Source organism: Coffea arabica, chromosome 11c (assembly GCF_036785885.1).
Source record: "Coffea arabica cultivar ET-39 chromosome 11c, Coffea Arabica ET-39 HiFi, whole genome shotgun sequence".
NCBI classification, from domain to species: domain Eukaryota; kingdom Viridiplantae; phylum Streptophyta; class Magnoliopsida; order Gentianales; family Rubiaceae; genus Coffea; species Coffea arabica.
The window spans coordinates 32,502,655-32,521,652 of NC_092330.1; the positions used below are offsets into that span (position 1 = coordinate 32,502,655).

An 18,998-nucleotide genomic window follows, 5' to 3' on the forward strand; every position below is an offset into this window, starting at 1 on the left:
TGCTGGTACCCTAGTTGCTTATTTGGCACGAAATTAGACTGCCTGTTCGGTGCAAAGTTGGGCTGCCTATTTCCTCCATAGCTGAAATTCAGGTGATCCTTTCAGCCGGGATTGTAGGTACTTGAATCGGGGTCATAGGGCCTTCGTGGCGCGGGCGCGTGACCAGCCATGTTCACTTGCTCTGCACTTTCTTCCTGGAGCATTGGGCACATGTCTGTAGGATGACCCATACCCGTGCATACCCCGCACACCTTGGCCTGAGATGCACTTCCTACAGCAAGTTGCCTAACAAAAGAAGTCAATTCAGTCAACTGCTGCTGGATAGAGGATGTCTCTACCTCGTTCACTTTGCGTACCGGGACATCCTCCCTTGTACCAAATTGCAGCGAATTCTCTGTCATCCCCTCTATTAACTCCCTTGCTTCCCGAGGGGTTTTGTTCACCAGTGCCTCTCCGCTTGCAACATCAATTATACTCCTATCTCTGAAAAGGAGCCTCTCATAAAAATACAATATGAGCAACTGCTCACTTATCTGGTGCTGGGGGCACTTGTTGCACAACTTCTTGAACCGCTCCCAGTACTCATAGAGTGACTCCCCTGGGTGCTGATTGATCCCTCAAATTTCTTTCCTTAAAATTGCAACCCTGGATGCAGGAAAATATTTTTCTAGAAATTTTTTCTGCAACTGGTCCCACGTGGTAATGCTACCTGGTGGCAGGTAGTATAGTCAGTCCTTTGCAGAGTCTTTCAATGAGAAAGGGAATGCCCGCATTTTTATTTGCTCTTCTGTGATTCTCGGGGGTTTCATACTATTGCACATAATATCAAACTCCTGCAGATGCTTATACGGCTCCTCACCTGGTAAACCATGAAAAGAAGGTAAAAGATGAATAAGGCCATATTTTAATTCAAATGGAGTGCTATTATCTAAATTTGGGAAAGCAATACACAAAGGCTGCTGATTTAAGTTAAGAGCAGCCAACTCCCTTAATGTTCGTGCATTAGCCATGGTGCCTTCCTCCTGGTCAGAGTCACTCGAAGTGTTACCAAACGAGTCTGTTGGTTCAACTTCTGACTCAGGTCCCTGAGATGCAGCACTGGAGTGCTCATCTCTGAGATGTTTGGTTTCCTTCCTTGTTCTACGCGCGGTCTTCTCTACTTCAGGGTCAAAAACCAAATCACCTGTACGAGAAAACCGAGGCATACACTAGAAAAAAAAATACTAGAAAATTAGAATAAAAAATGAGTTTAAAAAGAAACAAATAATAACGCCAGTCCCCGGCAACGGCGTCAAAAATTGACAGGGTGTCGAAACCTGTACAATAATAAAATTAAACCTAATTATCAGTTGAAATGACCAAACCCAATTCCAAGTATTGGAGCAGGGACTCTAGGTGTGCAATGGGTTACTTGATTCACCCTATTCCCGAAGAGTTTGCTTGATCCGATATACCTGAATGGAATGGTTATTTCTTTTCACAAATAATTATGAATTCGTAGACAGGGCAAGTACGGTCGTATCCACTGGGACTGGGTATACTTGTTTCTTAAGAAATTCAAAGCAACACAGGGGGTGATTTTGTAGGAATGATAACAATCAAATAAATTCAAATAAGAAAATAAAAATGAAAATAAATAACTGACTAGAAATTAAACAATAATTCACTGAACTCAGAGTAACAATAATTAAAGACCCAAATCAATTAAAACAAGGAAGCACTTAAAAATAAAATAAAGTAGGCAACTAAAAGTCAAATGGCAATTCACCAAAATTAAGGTAATATTAATTAAAAGTCTAGCCAAGAAATGACTTTAGCAATGGTTCACCTAATTGATCATCGAAACAAAGGCAATCCCAATTGTTTATCAATAAATAGGTTATAATTACCAAACAAGCGATAGCAGTCAACCCCTCCTTACTGTGTCGATGATTAAGGTACGCCCGTTAATCACTGCTCTAATTAAGGAATAATTATAGGTACGCCCGTAAGATTTAATTCTCCAATTGCCTTACGTATTAGAGGAGCCCTATTCTAATCAAATAACGCACTACCAGGGTTATTTTAGATTAGCCCGCGTATCCCCCTGACACGAATCTAATCGTGCCAGTTGTCACTATTTCAGGACAATTAAACAATTACGGATTTAATGTCTTAATTGACAGTAGGTTACCAAATCAATTAATTATCTGGATCCAAGACAATCAATTAATTAAATAACCATAAGCATAGCAAACAAGAAATATGAAAGGCGAATGAAAGTTACAGGTAACAATTGAGTCTCTTAATTGTTTCTAGCATCCGTAGAGCAAAGCTACTCAAAAGGTACAAGGAGGAAAAGTCAAAGTAGATAGCCTCCAATTCTCCTGACATGCGTGAGAACAAGCAAAAAGGAATTCTAAAGGAAGTAGCTAATGAAATGCTAAGCTAGTCCTCATTGAGTTTGTTTGGATAAGAGTTTATTTGGATGATTTATTTGAGATATTTACTGTAGCACTTTTTGTGATATGATGTATGTGAGATAAAAAGGTGATTGGGATTTGTGAGAATAAATTTTGCAAACCAAATTATCTTTGTCCAAACAAACTCATTGTCTTTCTCCCAGCCGTGGAGAATGCTTACAAAAGGCTCGGAGGAAAAAGTCAAAAAGTGCGGCTCTCCAGCCCCTGCTCTCTTCCTTCTCTTTTTTTTCTCCTAATTCCCCGCGGCACCTCAGCAGAATGAAGCCCTTCCAGCCGTCATTCCCTTGCGAAATTTACCAAAATGGACGTAACATCTTCTTTTCCAAAAATATCCCTGGGTCAATCTCTATCATCGGGACTCTTTTTCTACCAAATGTGCACCTGTCATCATATTTTCGTTCTACTCCCTGAAATAAGTGCAAATTACGAAAAGTAAATAGAATCTACTAATTAATCCACATCAGGTCAGGTATTAGGGGAAATTAATAATAAAATAAATAGATAAATTGCAACCTATCACTTGTTCAAATAATTAAATTGCGAGCACAATTTCCAGATTACCCAATAAAGAAAATTCGTCTAGATAATGCTGGTGAATATTCGTCACATGCTTTTGACGATTATTGTATGTCTATTGGAATAACTGTTAAACATCCTGTAACTTATGTTCACACACAAAATGGCCTAACTGAATCATTCATTAAACGGTTACAATTAATCGCTAGACCATTGTTGATGATATCTAAAACTTCCTTCATCTGCTTGGGGACATACTATTTTACATGCAGCAACACTTGTGAGACTTAGGCCAACAAGTTATCATACTTATTCTTCCCTACAATTAACTTTTGGTTATGAACCCAATATTTTTCATTTACGAATATTTGGTTGTGCGGTATATGTTCCAATTGCACCACCCCAACGTAGTAAATTGGGCCCCCAAAGAAGATTAGGGATATATGTCGGATATGAATCACCTTCAATCATTAAATATATGGAACCATTAACAGGTGATTTATTTACTGCGAGGTTTGCAGATTGCCATTTTGATGAATCACATTTTCCGACATTAGGGGGAAATAAAAATCAACCGAAAAAGGAAATCACTTGGAAAATATCATTGAATTTTCTTGATTCTCGTACTAAAGAATGTGAATTAAAAGTTCAAAAGTTTATACATTTGTAAAAAAATTACAAATCAATTACCGGATGCATTTAATGACTCCAGAAGAGTTATTAAATCACATATTCTTGCTGAAAATGCTCCGATTAAAATCGATATCCCTGAAGGTCAAATTACAAGTGCTAATAAGTCTAAAGCACGCCTAAAGCGTGGGAGACCTCTTGGTTTCAAAGATAAAAATTCTTGAAAAAAAAAAGAGAAGTAGATGAATCAATAATTAGTGACAAAATTCAACATCCTGAAGAGGTCGCTCCTAAAGAACCAATTCTTGAAGAAAATGAAATTATAGAAAACTCAATAAATTTTGTCACTTTAAGAAAAAGTTGGAACCGAAAAGAAATAATTATTGATAATATTTTTGCATATAACATAGCACTTGATATTATGGCAGAGGATGAGGATTATGAGCCTAAATCGGTTGATGAATGTCGACGTAGAAATGATTGGCCAAAATGAAAAGATGCGATCCAATCTGAATTGGACTCACTGGCTAAAAGGAAAGTTTTTGGACCTGTATTCCAAACACCTGAAGGTGTAAAGCCAGTAGGATATAAATGAGTATTTGTGAGAAAAAGAAATGAGAAAAATAAAATTATGAAGTATAAAGCAAGACTTGTAGTCCAAGAATTTTCACAAAGGTTTGGATTTGATTATAATGAAACGTATTCACCTGTAGTGGATGCTATCACATTTAGATATCTTATGAGTTTTGCAGTACATAAAAAATTAGATATGCGTCTAATAGACGTTGTTACTGCATATTTATATGAAAATTTTGAAAATGATATTTATATGAGAATCCCTGAAGGATTCAACATGCCTGAAGTATGCAAATCAACTCCTAAAGATATTTATTCTATTAAATTACAAAGGTCTTTGTATGGGTTCAAACAATCTGGACGTATGTAGTATAACCGCCTCAATGAATGTCTAACTAAAGAAGGTTATACCAATGATCTAATATGTCCATGTGTTTTTATCAAGAAAAATGGATCAAATTTTGTGATAATTGCGGTATATGTTGATGATTTAAATTTAATTGGAACTCCTGAAGAGATTCAAAATAGTGTTGAATATTTGATAAAAGAATTTGAGATAAAAAATTTTGGACAGACAAAATTCTGGCTTGATTTACAAATTGAGCATTTGAAAGGTGAAATTTTTGTTCACCAAACTGCTTATACCCAAAAGGTATTAAAACGATTTTATATGGATAAAGCACATAGATTAAGTACCCCAATGATCGTCAGATCATTAGATCCTAATAAGAATCCTTTTAGATCACGAGAGAAAAATGAAGAGATACTTGGTCCTGAAGTACCATATCTCAGTGCAATTGGTGTACTAATGTATCTTGCTAATTGTACAACACCTGATATATCATTTGCAGTGAATTTATTAGCAAGATTTAGTTCCTCACCCACAAGACGACATTGGAATAGTATTACACATATTTTTCGCTATCTCCAAGGAACAATTGATTTTGATTTATTTTATTCAAATAAATTCAAACCTGAATTGGTTGGTTATACTGATGCTGGGAATTTATCTAACCCGCATAAAACAAGATCTCAGACTAGTTATTTATTTACATATAGAGGCACAGCCATTTCTTGGCGATCTACAAAGCAATCACTAACCGCCACTTCATCGAATCATGCTGAAATAATAGTAATTCATGAAGTCAGTCGAGAATGTGTTTGGTTAAGATCAATGACCCACTATATTCGAAAGAGTTGTGAGTTATTCTCCGAAAAAGAAAATCCTCCAACTACATTATATGAAGATAATGCAACTTGTATTGCTCAATTGAAAGGAGATAGGACAGAACACATTTCACCAAAATTCTTTTTTACTCATAATTTGTAAAAGAATGGTGAAATTAATGTGCAACAAATCCGATCAGATAATAATTTGACAGATTTATTTATCAAGACATTACCAACTGCGACATTTGAGAAATTGATGAAGAGTATTGGAATGCGACAATTAAAAGATCTCAAATGACGTTTGCATCAGGGGGAGAAATTATTACACAAGAATAATGTACTCTTTTTTCTTCACTAGGGTTTTTGGTTCCACTGGATTTTTTCCTAATAAGGTTTTAACGAGGCATATTTTTTGTGTAATGGACATCCAAGGGGGAGTGTTATGAAATAACAAAAAAAATATGGATGTCCCTTTGTATTCCCAAGGGAATTAATTCATGATTTTATGGTTACATTATGTATAGAAGTTACAATCCATAAATCTATTCATGTAGTGGAAAAACCGTTTTATAAGTTTCTTCATATTATTGTAGTAGTGGGTGTTTAATATGATTTATGTATCTTTGATCTTGTAATACCTATATATAGAGGTACATTAACACCCTTTGGGAGCACTTTTGTATTTTGTTGGAATACAAGAATATCACTCTCCATTTCTCTACTTCTTTCTCCAATATTTCACTTGATATTATAGTAGCTTATTTTATTAGTTTTATAACAAAAAACCCTTTCTTAAATATTTTTTCTTGCGAAGTCAATAAGTATAATATGGCGCGGTTTTGATCACTTAGGATTCGTTTGGTTCACGGACCAAATAAAATGGGATGACTCATGCTCGAATTATTAATCCTGAATTGAGTCATTTTCAAATAAATAATATAAGTTATCTAGTGTTTGATTGGTTATAAATTGGACAGGATATGTTGGGAAATAATCTTATCCCGTGTTTGGTTGGAAATTAGATGAGAAAAGATTACCATTTTAATGACCAAAGTACCCCTTAATTTGTAGAATTCTTTTTAATAAAATAATTTAATATTTTTAAAATATTAATAATTTATTATTAAAAAAGTAATTTAATAAAAAATTTCATATTTATAACTTTTATTAAAATAGAGTAGTTTGAAACTTTAGAATTATAAAGTAAATCATGCATTTTAATATATAAAAATTTACATTCACTCAAACTCAACCCATTCGGGTTCTTAAAAATACATTTTTGACCAAGTTTTTGAATCTAAATTTGAAATTCAATTAAATAATGGGCTGAGCTTTGCTAAGGTAGGGTTAAATCGATTAAAACCTAACCCATTTAAGAGTTTTAAATGAGCGAACTCAATCTAATATAGAAGATTTTTCTTTGGACCGAGTTTGAGTTTATTGAAGTCCTCATTCACAAAGGCCAATTGATAAGGTTATATATTTATATAGAATTTGGTTTAGAAAATAAGCTTAGTAAGGATAATTTAGTCCAAGGGCAATATAGTCCTTCTATTATGATGTTAGTATGGCAAATTAGTCAAAAATTTTAAATTAATTAATAGGGGTAAATTAGTCAAAATTTTAAAATAATAAATAGGAGCAAATTAGTCAAAAAATTATTCGTGCTCCGAGTCTTGATTATTCCTCAACTAGATAAAAGGATTTAGCCTTGCCGCATAATCACAAAGCAATTGAAGGCTTTCAATGGAATAGAATTTAGTTGATGGAAGAGGAAAAAGCCATGAATCTTTGACTAATGTTAGGAAGAAGAAAAGAAAGACAAAAGTTTCCAAGCTAAAAGACCCAGCCCTAGTCTATTCCTGTTTTCTTTTAAAGCTCCGCCGCCGTCCTCTAGCTAGCCGAATTAGAGGTTGTTTCTCAAACGAATTGCTTCCTTATTTCCCTCCTTGAATTGCTGCCAAAAGTCGTCTTTGACTTTGTTTTCTTATTCCCGCAAGTTCAGAATTTGTTCCCAAAGAAAGGCGGTAGTTCCACGGATAGGACCCGTGGTCCGTCTTTTTCACGCAACTCTGTATTATTTGGCGTGGGCAAGCTATAGAATGTCTAGTCTTCTGAAATTTGCCTCTTCTTGTCACTTTTAACACCACTCGTCTGCCAATAACACAAATACCAAATCTGAGCAGAAATCCAGTGTCTTGCACAATAAATGACCAAAATTAAGATCAAATACCAACGAATAAAACACACAATTATACTGACAGTAGACATTTTGTGGCAGATATGAAAATCTAGAAACCGCTTTCAGCTCAAGAAGGAAAGGAAATGTCCAAGAACAATGGCAAGCAAAGCAGTGCAAGAATGGCAAGAATAGAGTAGTGCAAAGAGGGGAAGATGGGGAAACATGGAAAGATAAGGAGAATTCTGAGGTTGAGGTCAAGTGGAAACCACCTACAAATGGTTTCATTATGTTAAACATTGATGCAACTTTGGATAAGAAACAAGAGAAGGCTGGTTGGGGAATTGTAACAAGGAATGAACATGGAGAAGTAGTATGCACTTAAGCTGGAAATGAAAGCAAGAACAGTAAGGTTGAGATTGAAGAAGCGTTGCAATCAGAACTGCATTGACGAAGGGCAATTAGGAAGGTTGGGGGAAAGTTATAGTCCAATCAGATTGCACAAATATGGTGGACAGGATTGCAGAGAGTGGTACACTTGATCTTGTGATAGGAACAATAGTTGAGGACATATTTAGTTTTATACAAAGTTTCAATAAATGACATCTTTCCTTTATCAAGAGGGAAGGTAACTATATTAGTCATCATTTAGCAAAATTAGCCATAAACCTGGTTAAGGAAGTCTGTTAAAGGGATTCTTTCCCTCCCTGGTTAATCAACTTAGCCAGAAATGAAGTAGGAGCAATTGCTCCATCCTTGTAATCCCTTGTGTTTGAAATACAAAGCTATTATTGTTTGGCAAAAAGAAAAACTTAGTTAACTCAATTAATTGAAAAATTTATGTCTATAGTTAACAATAGAACATTTTGAAAGACTACATACAACCTAGATTCTTTGTTGCATTCAGAGAAAGAAAAGGTCCAACCCCCATTAATATACCATGTGTTTTAGTCATTTTTTATTGAAAAAGAAAAAGAAAAAGAAAGCCATATTGAAGGTGACAGATTGTGATATTACTAGGCTATGGAAGTTGGCATTCAGCAACGTGTTTGCATTAAGAATAGGATAAATTACCTTTTACTTCCGTGGTTTGGTGTTTTATGACATAACTTCCCTATGACTTAAAAATTTATATATACTCTTCTCATGATTTGGGTTAATGTGTCACTATTAGTTTTTTGTCCAAACAAACAGCCAATAATAAAAAACAAATTTAAACTAATAAAAAGATAAATTTACTCTTTCATTACTTCTTTTTTTCGTCTAAACATAAAAAAAGAAGAAATTAAAATAAAAAATAGATAATAAGAACTAGAAAATATCATTAAAATTTTGGTTTAAAAACATATAATGATATTTGTGGTCAAAAAAGGTTTGATATTTTTTGTTTCTTATTTATTTATTTTATGTTCCTATTCCATCTTTTTGGTTTCTTATTTATTTTTTTATTTCCCTTTCATCTCTTTGGTATTTGGAGAAAATTAAGATTTTATAGGTTAAAGTATAGATTTTCAAAATCATCTATTCTCTTCCCCAAAAAAAGAGAGAGAGAGTGAGAGAAAGAAAAGGAAAAAAGGGAAAAAAAAAGTAAAAGGATGAACTGTCAATTTATTAGTTGACTTTGATATTTTATTATTGATCATTAATTTTAACAAAAAAACTAGGATAAATTATATTTTACCCCCCTGTGGTTTACCCTTTTTTTACATAACCCCCCTATGGTTTCAAAAGCTATACATAACCCCCTCATGGTTTGGATTAAAGTGTCAAAGTAACGGAAATAGTCCCTCGTAACGGAACTTCTAAAAATGTCGAAATTACCCTTATAAATACATGATACATTAACCCCCTATGATTTTTATATTTTACCATATAACCCCCTTATGGTTTAATACTTTACCATATAACCCCCTTATGATTTTCAAAATATACACATAACCCCCCTTGGTTAATACATAAATTTCAGCCTTACATAAGGGTATTTTTGACATTTTAGATGACGCCGTTACGAGTGACTATTTTCGTTACTTTGACACTTTAATCCAAACCATAAGGGGGTTATGTATAGCTTTTGAAACCATAGAGGGGTTATGTGAAAAAACGCTAAATCACAGGGGGGTAAAGTGGAATTTGCCCAAAAAACTAATAGTAACACTTCAACCTAAACTATGAGAAAATTATATATAAATTTTTTGATCATAAGGGGGTTGCATGGTAAAATACCATACCACACCACGGGGAAGGGGATAATAGGTAATTTTATCCTTAAAAATATAGTAGTGGTTAAGCATACAGAACAAGGATATGACTCCGCAGCTATATTCATGTAATCTAAATTTTGGCTGGGATATGAGAATTCACATTCACTTTCACACTTTGTATTTATGGTTACTGGGATACCAGGAAATAGCAGAACAATCCCTCCATTGATTCATTTACTTGGTCTGACATATGCTCTATTTATAGGTTCAAAGAATCTGCAGGGAGTTTGGCACTGCTTCAGGGGTCAGAAACATGGATAGACAATTATGACACAAGATTTGAGTCTGGTTGCCAAAATTTCACAAGAAAAGGTTCATTTGGCATCTGATCTTTTAAAACCAGTCCATGAGATTTGCATTATAAACACATAATTCAGTAATCTGTGAGATACTGAGACGGCCTCCGAATAAACCAAAAGCTGTGTCCACAAGATGCTTAATAGAAAAACAAAATGCCAGAACAGGATAGGCTAGCTCCAGGTAGCATTACATAGAAGAGTTTCAAACAGAATTTGATGGACTAATAATGACACAATCTCAGCAGCTTCAGCAACCTGTTAAGAACATTGAACAAACATCATTAGATACGTTGAAATGAAAAAGATAAACAAAAAAAGAGAAGAAAAATGTCACCACAATAAATAGTAGAACAACTAGAAACTGGTTTTCCACTTCTCAATGCTGCTCTGCACATAGTATCACCACTACTCTACATACAATCTTCTTCTCGTTTGGAATAAAGTAGGGTTCTCAACCATTATCTCCAACATAAATCAGACCAGTAAATCCATTTTCCTTTTCCTGGTCCAAGAACTTCCACAAGAAAAAGACTTCAGGCCTCCAAATGTGTATTTATATGCTCTATGGTGAACAAGTTCCTGCTACATGACAATTAAAGACGAAATTTGTCATCCTAAACGCAGCAATTGTTTAACACTAAAACAAATGCAATTTGCTGTAACAGAGTGGAAAACTATGTTACTCGGGCTCGGGCATGAGGGTCAGATATGGGTATGTGTCTAAGTGTCTAGTTCTTTAATCATCTAAAAACAGGATAAAGGGGCACTTCTAAAGAGTCGGATACTGGTACTTAGGTATGATGGACATTCTAGGAAATATACAAATTATGTACATCGATTGTTGTTTACTTATATACGAGCAGGGCAATTTTCCTTGGGAGCTTGTTAGATTTCATTTATACAAGGGAAATTCAGAATTCTAGATAGGTCTTCTTTCTCTCTAACATGAAAGTCCTAAAGTTTTCCACTTCACTTTACCTCTCTCGTCCCCCTTCACCATCAACATCCACTGACAAAAAAGAGACCAGTACCAGTGTCAAGTTATGTCGACACGGGTACATTGGGGTACAACAAAGAGCCGGAGTAACATAGGTGGAAAGGTGATTTTCAGGTAGCTAATCTGTTAGTGTCACCAGTTTGACAAGCTTATACCCATTATGGCAACAATGGCTTTCACCCTGACAAAATTATACATAACTTGATGACTATGTCTTGGAAAATCTTTTGCATTGCTCAGGCTTCCAAGAAAGATAGATGGTGAGAGACTGAGAGTGATAGCTGGAAATTTCAATCACTTAATAAAGCTCACTTCTCTCTTCCTTTCTACCTGGCACATTAGAATCAACTTTCCATTCCATGGAACTGGTCATGAAAAAGTTAATGTGTGTTAGGAACCAAATATACCCCTCATCTCAACACACATTATTTATATCTACAGCCAAGCCCCACAAAAACTTTGGTTTTAAGAGAACAGAAAGCAAACTCCTACAAAAACAGTTTCAAGATTATAATCGTGTTTGAAGTTACTGATGACAAGAATGATAAAATCCAGCTACAGCTTTGCCGAGTAATGTCATCAGAAAAACCACTTCTAATAGGCTTGAGTATCATTCTTCAATGCAAGTATAGATACCAAACCAGTAACATGCCAACTTGCACTCACAGCAGTTTTGTTACCAGCAGTTAGCCAGTAGGGTTTCAGACTTCAATCACAGAATGAGAGCTGCGAAAACACTATGCAATGAAAGTTGCTAATAAGCAACTGTTAAGAATTGAACTTTGTTCCAACCTCGAAAGGAAAAGATATCAGAAACTATAATACTCAACAACTGTTATTTGCCTATATCTCTGTCTGCCCCTAACTCAAGCATACTTCCCATTCAACTGTAGTTCAAACTCAATAAAAGCCCAGATTCCCAGGACTACAGCTTATTGTTAAATGTGAGTATTATCCTCAGCTATCTTTTCTCTGGAAAAGCTGTTTAATCAGATTCTTTCCTAGCTGGGGATACAATGTATCTCTACATGCCCCTTGGAAGAGAGCTTTTGGCTACAAACCTCAATAGGCCACAATTGTTTTCCGGCTTAGCTCCACTACATGGATAATTTCCTATTTCTTTTTTTTTTTCAAGTCCTTTTGCCCAGTATCAAGTGAAAAATGAGGCTCATACAAGCAATGAAAGCTGTAACTGGGCAAATCTTGGTGGTATTGACCAGAACCAACTACTAAAGCACCCCAAATCCCATGGTTTTTTCTTCATGCGAGCAGTTGCACTTATAGCCAGTTTGTCACACATCACATAGTCTACTCACTTAATACAACTAAAAAGCAGTCACGAAACACAACTGCTCTTAGTAAAAAAAGAAGCCATCCATTTAGCTTGATGATTTCATAAGGTTCAGACTGATGCTTTGACAGAATTTGGTAAACATCAGGTACAAATGAAAATACCTAGACAGAAACCTGATGTACTGCAGGTGAACATTTATTATCTAGTACAAAGGCACTACATTTGCAATCTTTTCCATTTCTCCATTACAACAGAATGATTAGCTTCAATACTTCTGAGGTACAAAATTATCAAAATTTGTTCAGTTGACAACAGAAAACTAATCAGGCCATTATAATTAGCACATCTAGAAACAACTTTGGGAGTTAGACGTAATATCAATGAACATTCAAAGGTATCAAAAAGCTAAACACAGATCCACACAAAGCAAAGGAACTAAAAAGTTCTCTCGCTGAGTATGTCTGAGCTGCAACCGAGCAAATACATCCTAAAACAAGTTCATAAACATTGTCTCCAAAGTGGCACTATTCTTTGCCTACCAACTGAAGCAAATCTCCAACCAACAAAAGTGAGGTACAAAAGAAGGATATAAGCTTTATCACAAAGAACCACATAAATGAGCAATGCAACACTCTTGAGTCTTGACAGATACAGAAATTCACTGAGAAACTCATAAACTTGAATTAAACCACATTCGATTGAAGAAAACGTAAATAACCAATTACAAAACTAAAACAAGAAAAATCCTTGACTAATACTCCCTCTGTTCCATTGGCACTGTCATATTTTCCTATTTGTAACTTACAAAAATTGGCTAACACAGTTGCATTCAATTCCTCCATTTACCGTTCAAACACTCCCTAAAAGTCCAATGCATGTGTCTTTTCATGAGCCCACAGATTATTACCAACGAAACTAAGACAACTTCTTTTGTAGTACGCGCTAGTTGGCATTTAGAAACTAAAGCCATCAAGTGTTCTGATGCACGCGCTAGTTGGCAATCATATCTGCGATTGGACAAACATATTGGCTCCACGATTCTTTATGTCTTAATACAACACTTAAAGCTCTTCAATTTTCAAATTCTATCCACTCTTCATAAAAATTACAATTCCCGAAGTGCAATAAATTTTTGGGATGAAGCGAGTAATTCTCAATAGCAGACCAAAACTGTCATTAAATTGTCTATTATACGAGTCATTAGCTCATAAATTGCAAGCACTTCAACCAAAAATTACATATCAATGACAAAAAACCCCATTCAGAGATAACCTTAAGACTGTCAAAACATAGAGATTATAAATCCTAAAGACTGTCAATTTAAAAAACTAAAGCAAACCCACTTAACAAAACCTATTCAACCGTCACCCAAGAAAACAAAATTTTATGTACTTTCCCTAAGATTAAACCAAATAAAACTTGAAACCCAGAAAAATGTCAAAAAGCCTCCAAAAAAATCCCAGGTAAAATCATCCAAAATAGAACTCAAAGAAAAAACTAAAAAATAATTACCTTGTTTTTGTTGGGCTTCGGCTTCCCGGATCTTCTGCATCCGTTCCATGACAAGCTCGTACTCGCACTTCTTACCTGCTTGATTGATTAACAAATTGATAAGACCGAAACAAGTAATCTATGTGCATATGCCGCTCATATGCTCTGCCTAATCAATTATAAATGTAAACAAAATTCACCGCTCGAGTTGAAGCAAAAATCAAGAGTCGGCCTTGTTTGAATTCCCATTTCTTCCCAAAAAATTTTACACTTTGCGTTAATGCGTCTTTCAATCACTTTTTTTTACCTCATGTGTATCGTATAGTTACAATCTATTTTTTCACAAAAACTCCAGAAAATAGTACTCCTCCGTCCCACTTTAATAGTTCTGTTTCTTTTTTCGCACAGTTTAAGAAAAAGTAGTTAACTTTGTTGAAAAAGTAAATTTAAATTGCTATTTTCCTAAAATACCCTCACATTAAATAGAGTACAACTTTATGGGAACTTGAATTGATGGTAAAAAAAGAATCAACTCTCATTAAATGGGGTAGATTTATAGCAACAACAACTTGTATTGAATAAGGGTATTTTAGGAAAATAAAAATACAATTACATTTTTTAATTAAAAAGTGGACTGTAATTTGGGACAGATAAAAAAGAAATACAGGACTATCAAAGTGGGACGGAGAGAGTAGTATCTATTTGCGATCTCAAAAGCAGCAATTAAAATGACTGCTGCACTGCCCCACTCACATCGGTTGAGCTGAAGGAACTACAATTACACAGTCAAAATGACTGAAGCTCTAATAGAAAGGCCGCCAGAGTTGCTCCAAATTAACCGGTCCATATCCGCTGCTAGTACAGCAATGATACTGAAAGATGAAGTTGCAATCTTGCTGCTGCTGCTGCTAGTCTTCTCATTGAAATTAATGTCTTAGTATCCACAGAATTTTCTCAAGTACCCCACAGCTTTCTCTTCACAGACTCGACCACAATTACCATGGTCCCCCCAGCTCTCTATTGGACTCTTTTCTCATGGCAGCCGGCTGCCAACCAGGGTGATAGACTCATAAAGCCGAGAATCTTTTTCTATTTTGCTAACTTCCAAGAAATAATTTCAAGCAGGAATTTGTCCCTTTCCTTACCTGCCTCCAAAAAAAATTATAGAAATTATTCTTTGGAGTATGGGAGTATAGTATAATTTGAATCAGTCTAAAGACTTGACTTTTCCGACTTGGCAAGTCCACGCAGGAGTTTACAGTGACGACGGAGCCATCCTCACTTCATTTTCCAAGGACCAATAATTCCTCTCGCCTCATCCTGCTAATCCTACACCAGCTTTAAACCGATCACCTCCATCGATGTAGGAGTAATCTTTGTGTTTTGCGGTACCCTCTTAATTTTGCTCCAATGTTTACTCTTCTTGTATACCTCTCCTTTCTCTTCAATCTCTTGTTCATCATCACTTCCAGCGATACTCCGCCTTACAGCCCCACAGATTACATCCTGATCAACTGCGGATCATCCTCAAACGCAACCTCAACCGATGGCCGAAACTGGTACGGCGACGCCGGCTCAAAATTCTCCCCTAACGACATGGCGAATATATCATCAGCTGTCACAGCCACCGAGCAAGACTCTTCCGTCTCCGGAGCCCCTTATTTAACTGCCCGTATCATTCGTTCTAATTTCTCCTATACCTTCCCTGTCTCCCCCGGAAAAAAGTTCGTCCGCCTTTACTTCTACCCGGCCTCCTACTCCAGCGACTTCAACGCAACTGAATCTTTCTTCGCTGTCATGGCTAATAACTACACCCTTCTGAGCAACTTTAGCGCATTTTTAACAGTTTCCGCCGGGGGATTCTCACCTGCCTACGTCGTTAAAGAATTCATCATTAATGTTGAGGCTATGAATCAATTCCTCAACGTTACCTTTTTGCCCTCTACGCAGTCCTACGCGTTCATTAATGGAATTGAAGTTGTTTCAACCCCGGACGGACTCTACATGGGCAATAATCCCCTCAAAAACGTGAATGATCCCAACATTCAGTTCGAGCTTGATCAGAACGACACTGCCTTCGAAGCTCTTTACAGGCTTAACGTCGGAGGAAAAGATGTTTCTGCATTAGCTGATAGTGGGATGTTCCGAGGATGGGTTCCCGATGACAAATTCATCTGGAGCGTAGATCAAGGGAATCCATTGAGCAATAATGAAATTGCTGTCAACTACACTCTGCAAACCCCAAATTACACTGCGCCAGCGATAGTTTATGCTACCGCAAGGGCGATGGGCAACTTTAGCACCCGCTTCAACTTGAGCTGGATGTTCTCTGTTGATTCTGGATTTGATTATCTCCTGAGGTTGCATTTTTGCGAGATTAACCCTGATTTGATTACACAAGAGAACCAACGGGTGTTCAGGATATTCATCAGTAACAAAACAGCTGAGGAAGAGGCTGATATTATAGCTTGGACCGGCGGCCCCGGAATCCCGGTTTTCAGAGACTACGTCGTGCTCGTTCCACACCCACCGGATGGTCGCCCGAGCAAGCAAGACTTGTTTCTTGCTCTGCACCCAAATCTCGACGTCAAGCCGAAGTATGCTGATGCAATCTTGAATGGTTTAGAATTGTTCAAATTGAACAACAGCGACGGCAGTCTTGCCGGGACCAATCCTGATCCGCCGGCGGATCCCAATTCCCGGATGCCAAACAGCAAGCCACCGAAAAAGGGGAGAGGTGTAAAATCTCGGGTACTTTTTCCTATCGTGGGAGGGGTGGTCGGAGGGGCTGTCTTGGTTTTGATCATCGGTTTCTTGATTTCCCGGCGGCTAAGGAGACGGGTAAAAGATTTTGACCAGAAAAGTGCTTCAAAGTCATCCGGGGTCCAACTTTCAACCACGTCCAGGTCATCAAAGGCAACAAGTGCATCGAGGTCTTCGTCACTGCCGCTGGATCTTTGCCGGAGATTTTCCCTGGAGGAGATCATCTTTGCTACGGCCAACTTCGATGCTAACTTTGTGATCGGAACCGGAGGATTCGGAAACGTGTACAAAGGGTACATCGACAATAGTCTAATCACAGTTGCTATTAAGCGATTAAATCCTTCGTCAAGTCAAGGGGTCCGCGAATTTCGAACCGAGATCGAGATGCTGTCGAATCTAAGGCATCTTCATCTGGTATCCCTGATAGGTTACTGTGACGAGAAGGGAGAGATGATCTTGGTTTATGATTACATGGCCAATGGCACCCTCCGCGACCACCTCTACAAAACAGATAATCCACCCCTCCCGTGGAAGCAACGGCTTCAGATTTGCCTCGGCGCAGCCAGAGGGTTGCATTATCTCCACACCGGCGCCAAGCACAGCATCATCCACCGGGACGTCAAGTCAACCAACATATTGCTGGACGAGAAATGGGTGGCTAAGGTTTCGGATTTCGGTCTGTCCAAGCTAGGCCCCAGCGGTGGAATCCACAGCCATGTCAGCACGCAGGTGAAGGGGAGTTTCGGCTACGTAGATCCGGAGTATTACAAGAGACAGCAGTTGACGGAGAAGTCGGACGTGTACTCGTTCGGGGTGGTTTTGCTCGAAGTGCTGTGTGGGCGGGGAGCCATTATTCCCAACTTGCCCAAGGAGCAGGTGAATTTGGCGGAGTGGGGCAAGAGGTATTACGCAAAAGGGATCATCCACCAAACTGTAGACCCTCACATGAAGGGCGAGATTGCTCCTGAGTGTTTGAGGAGCTTTGCTGAAACAGCGATCAACTGTTTGAAAGATCAGGGGATTGAACGACCCGGAATGAATGATGTAGTTTGGAGCCTCGAATTCGCGTTGCAGCTTCAGGAGGCGGCTGAAAATAAGAGCGGTCGACGTCCATTTGCTTTCCGTATGCATGGGTTGGGAAGAGATGAGCAAGCTACGACTGAGGATGATGAGGATGTGTTCTCAGACTCGGGAGTTGAGAAAGATTCTGCCGCCCTGATGAAGAGCCGTAGTATTACGACCGGGACATTCACGGCCAGTAGTGACATGTTAAAGTCTGATAATGTTTTCTCCGAGATCATGAATCCCACCGGCAGGTGAGGATTGTAATCAACAGATTAAACCTCCAAAAATGGACGTGGGATATTCATGTCTCGGGAGTCTAGCGTGCTTTGTCCTTGTGCTATTTTTTTTTTTTTTGGTCTGTATTGGGCAACCTATTTGTAATGCCAAGATAGTATATTTTTGGAAATGTAATATTAATTAAGGAAAGTAAATAAATATTGGGAGTGTTTTTGAAAATGTAAAATCGATTTAAAAAAGTAAATAAATATGATAGAAGGTTAGTAAGACTAGATGGGAAAAGTATTTATTAAATGCAAGGGAAGGTGATAATTCATGCCTTAGGAGTCTAGTGTGCTATGTCCTTGTGCATTTTTTTTTTTTTTTTGTATTGTGCAACCATTAAGATATATTTGTGGTGTTAAAATATATTTTGAAAATGTAAAATTAATTAAGGAAAGTATGTAAATATGAGGGAGTATATTTTGGAGATGTATGATAAATTAGGAAGAGTAAATAAATACAAGAAATGATTGGTAAGATTAGATGGGAAAAGTATTAAATGCAAGGGAAAGTAATAACTATTAGTATGTGTATGTATGATAGGTTAGGTGAATTTTAAATGTCTTAATAAAATAAAAGTACCTAATGGATATGGGTACCCATTAAAAAAAACGCTTTCTTAAATATTTTTTCTTGCGAAGTCAACAAGTATAATATCGCACGGTTTTGATTGCTTAGGATTCGTTTGGTTCACGGACCATATAAGATATGATGACTCATGCTCGAATTATTAATCCTAAATTGAGTCATTTTCAGATAAATAATATAAGTTATCTAGTTTTGATTGGTTATAAATTGGATAGGATATGTTGGGAAATAATCTTATCCAATGTTTGGTTGGAAACTGGATGAGAAAAGATTACCATTTTAATGACCAAAGTACCCCTTAATTTGTAGAATTCTTTTTAATAAAATAAATTAATATTTTAAAAATATTAATAATTTAATATTAAAAAATAATTTAATAAAAATTTTCATATTTATAACTTTTATTAAAATAGAGTAGTTTGAAACTT

At 36.7% G+C, this 18,998-nt stretch overlaps 1 protein-coding gene and 1 long non-coding RNA gene across 3 annotated transcripts; one reads left to right on the forward strand and one right to left on the reverse strand.

The window, feature by feature from the left end:
* Nucleotides 1–10,092: 10,092 nt before the first annotated feature.
* LOC113716763 (uncharacterized) lies at nucleotides 10,093–14,254 on the reverse strand. The gene is made up of 3 exons (XR_003454205.2): nucleotides 14,076–14,254; nucleotides 13,897–13,971; nucleotides 10,093–10,348 (listed from the first exon to the last, which is right to left on the reverse strand). It is a non-coding gene; the product is annotated as an uncharacterized lncRNA (long non-coding RNA).
* A 526-nt stretch (nucleotides 14,255–14,780) lies between these two features.
* Nucleotides 14,781–18,159, forward strand: LOC113716764 (receptor-like protein kinase FERONIA). Of its 2 annotated transcripts, XM_072070475.1 has the most exons (2): nucleotides 14,978–15,238; nucleotides 15,348–18,159. In XM_072070475.1, the coding sequence occupies exon 2, from the start codon at nucleotides 15,472–15,474 to the stop codon at nucleotides 17,956–17,958; it is 2,487 nt and encodes an 828-aa protein (XP_071926576.1). In that variant the 5' UTR covers nucleotides 14,978–15,238; nucleotides 15,348–15,471; the 3' UTR covers nucleotides 17,959–18,159. The 2 variants fall into 2 exon arrangements, with proteins under 2 accessions (XP_027097000.2, XP_071926576.1); XM_027241199.2 differs by having other exon boundaries at nucleotides 14,781–18,159.
* Nucleotides 18,160–18,998: the final 839 nt, after the last annotated feature.

Coding starts and splice junctions, on each gene's coding strand:
- LOC113716764 (XM_027241199.2), top strand. CDS start 15,286: ATGTTTACTCTTCTTGTATACCTCTCCTTTCTCTTCAATCTCTTGTTC.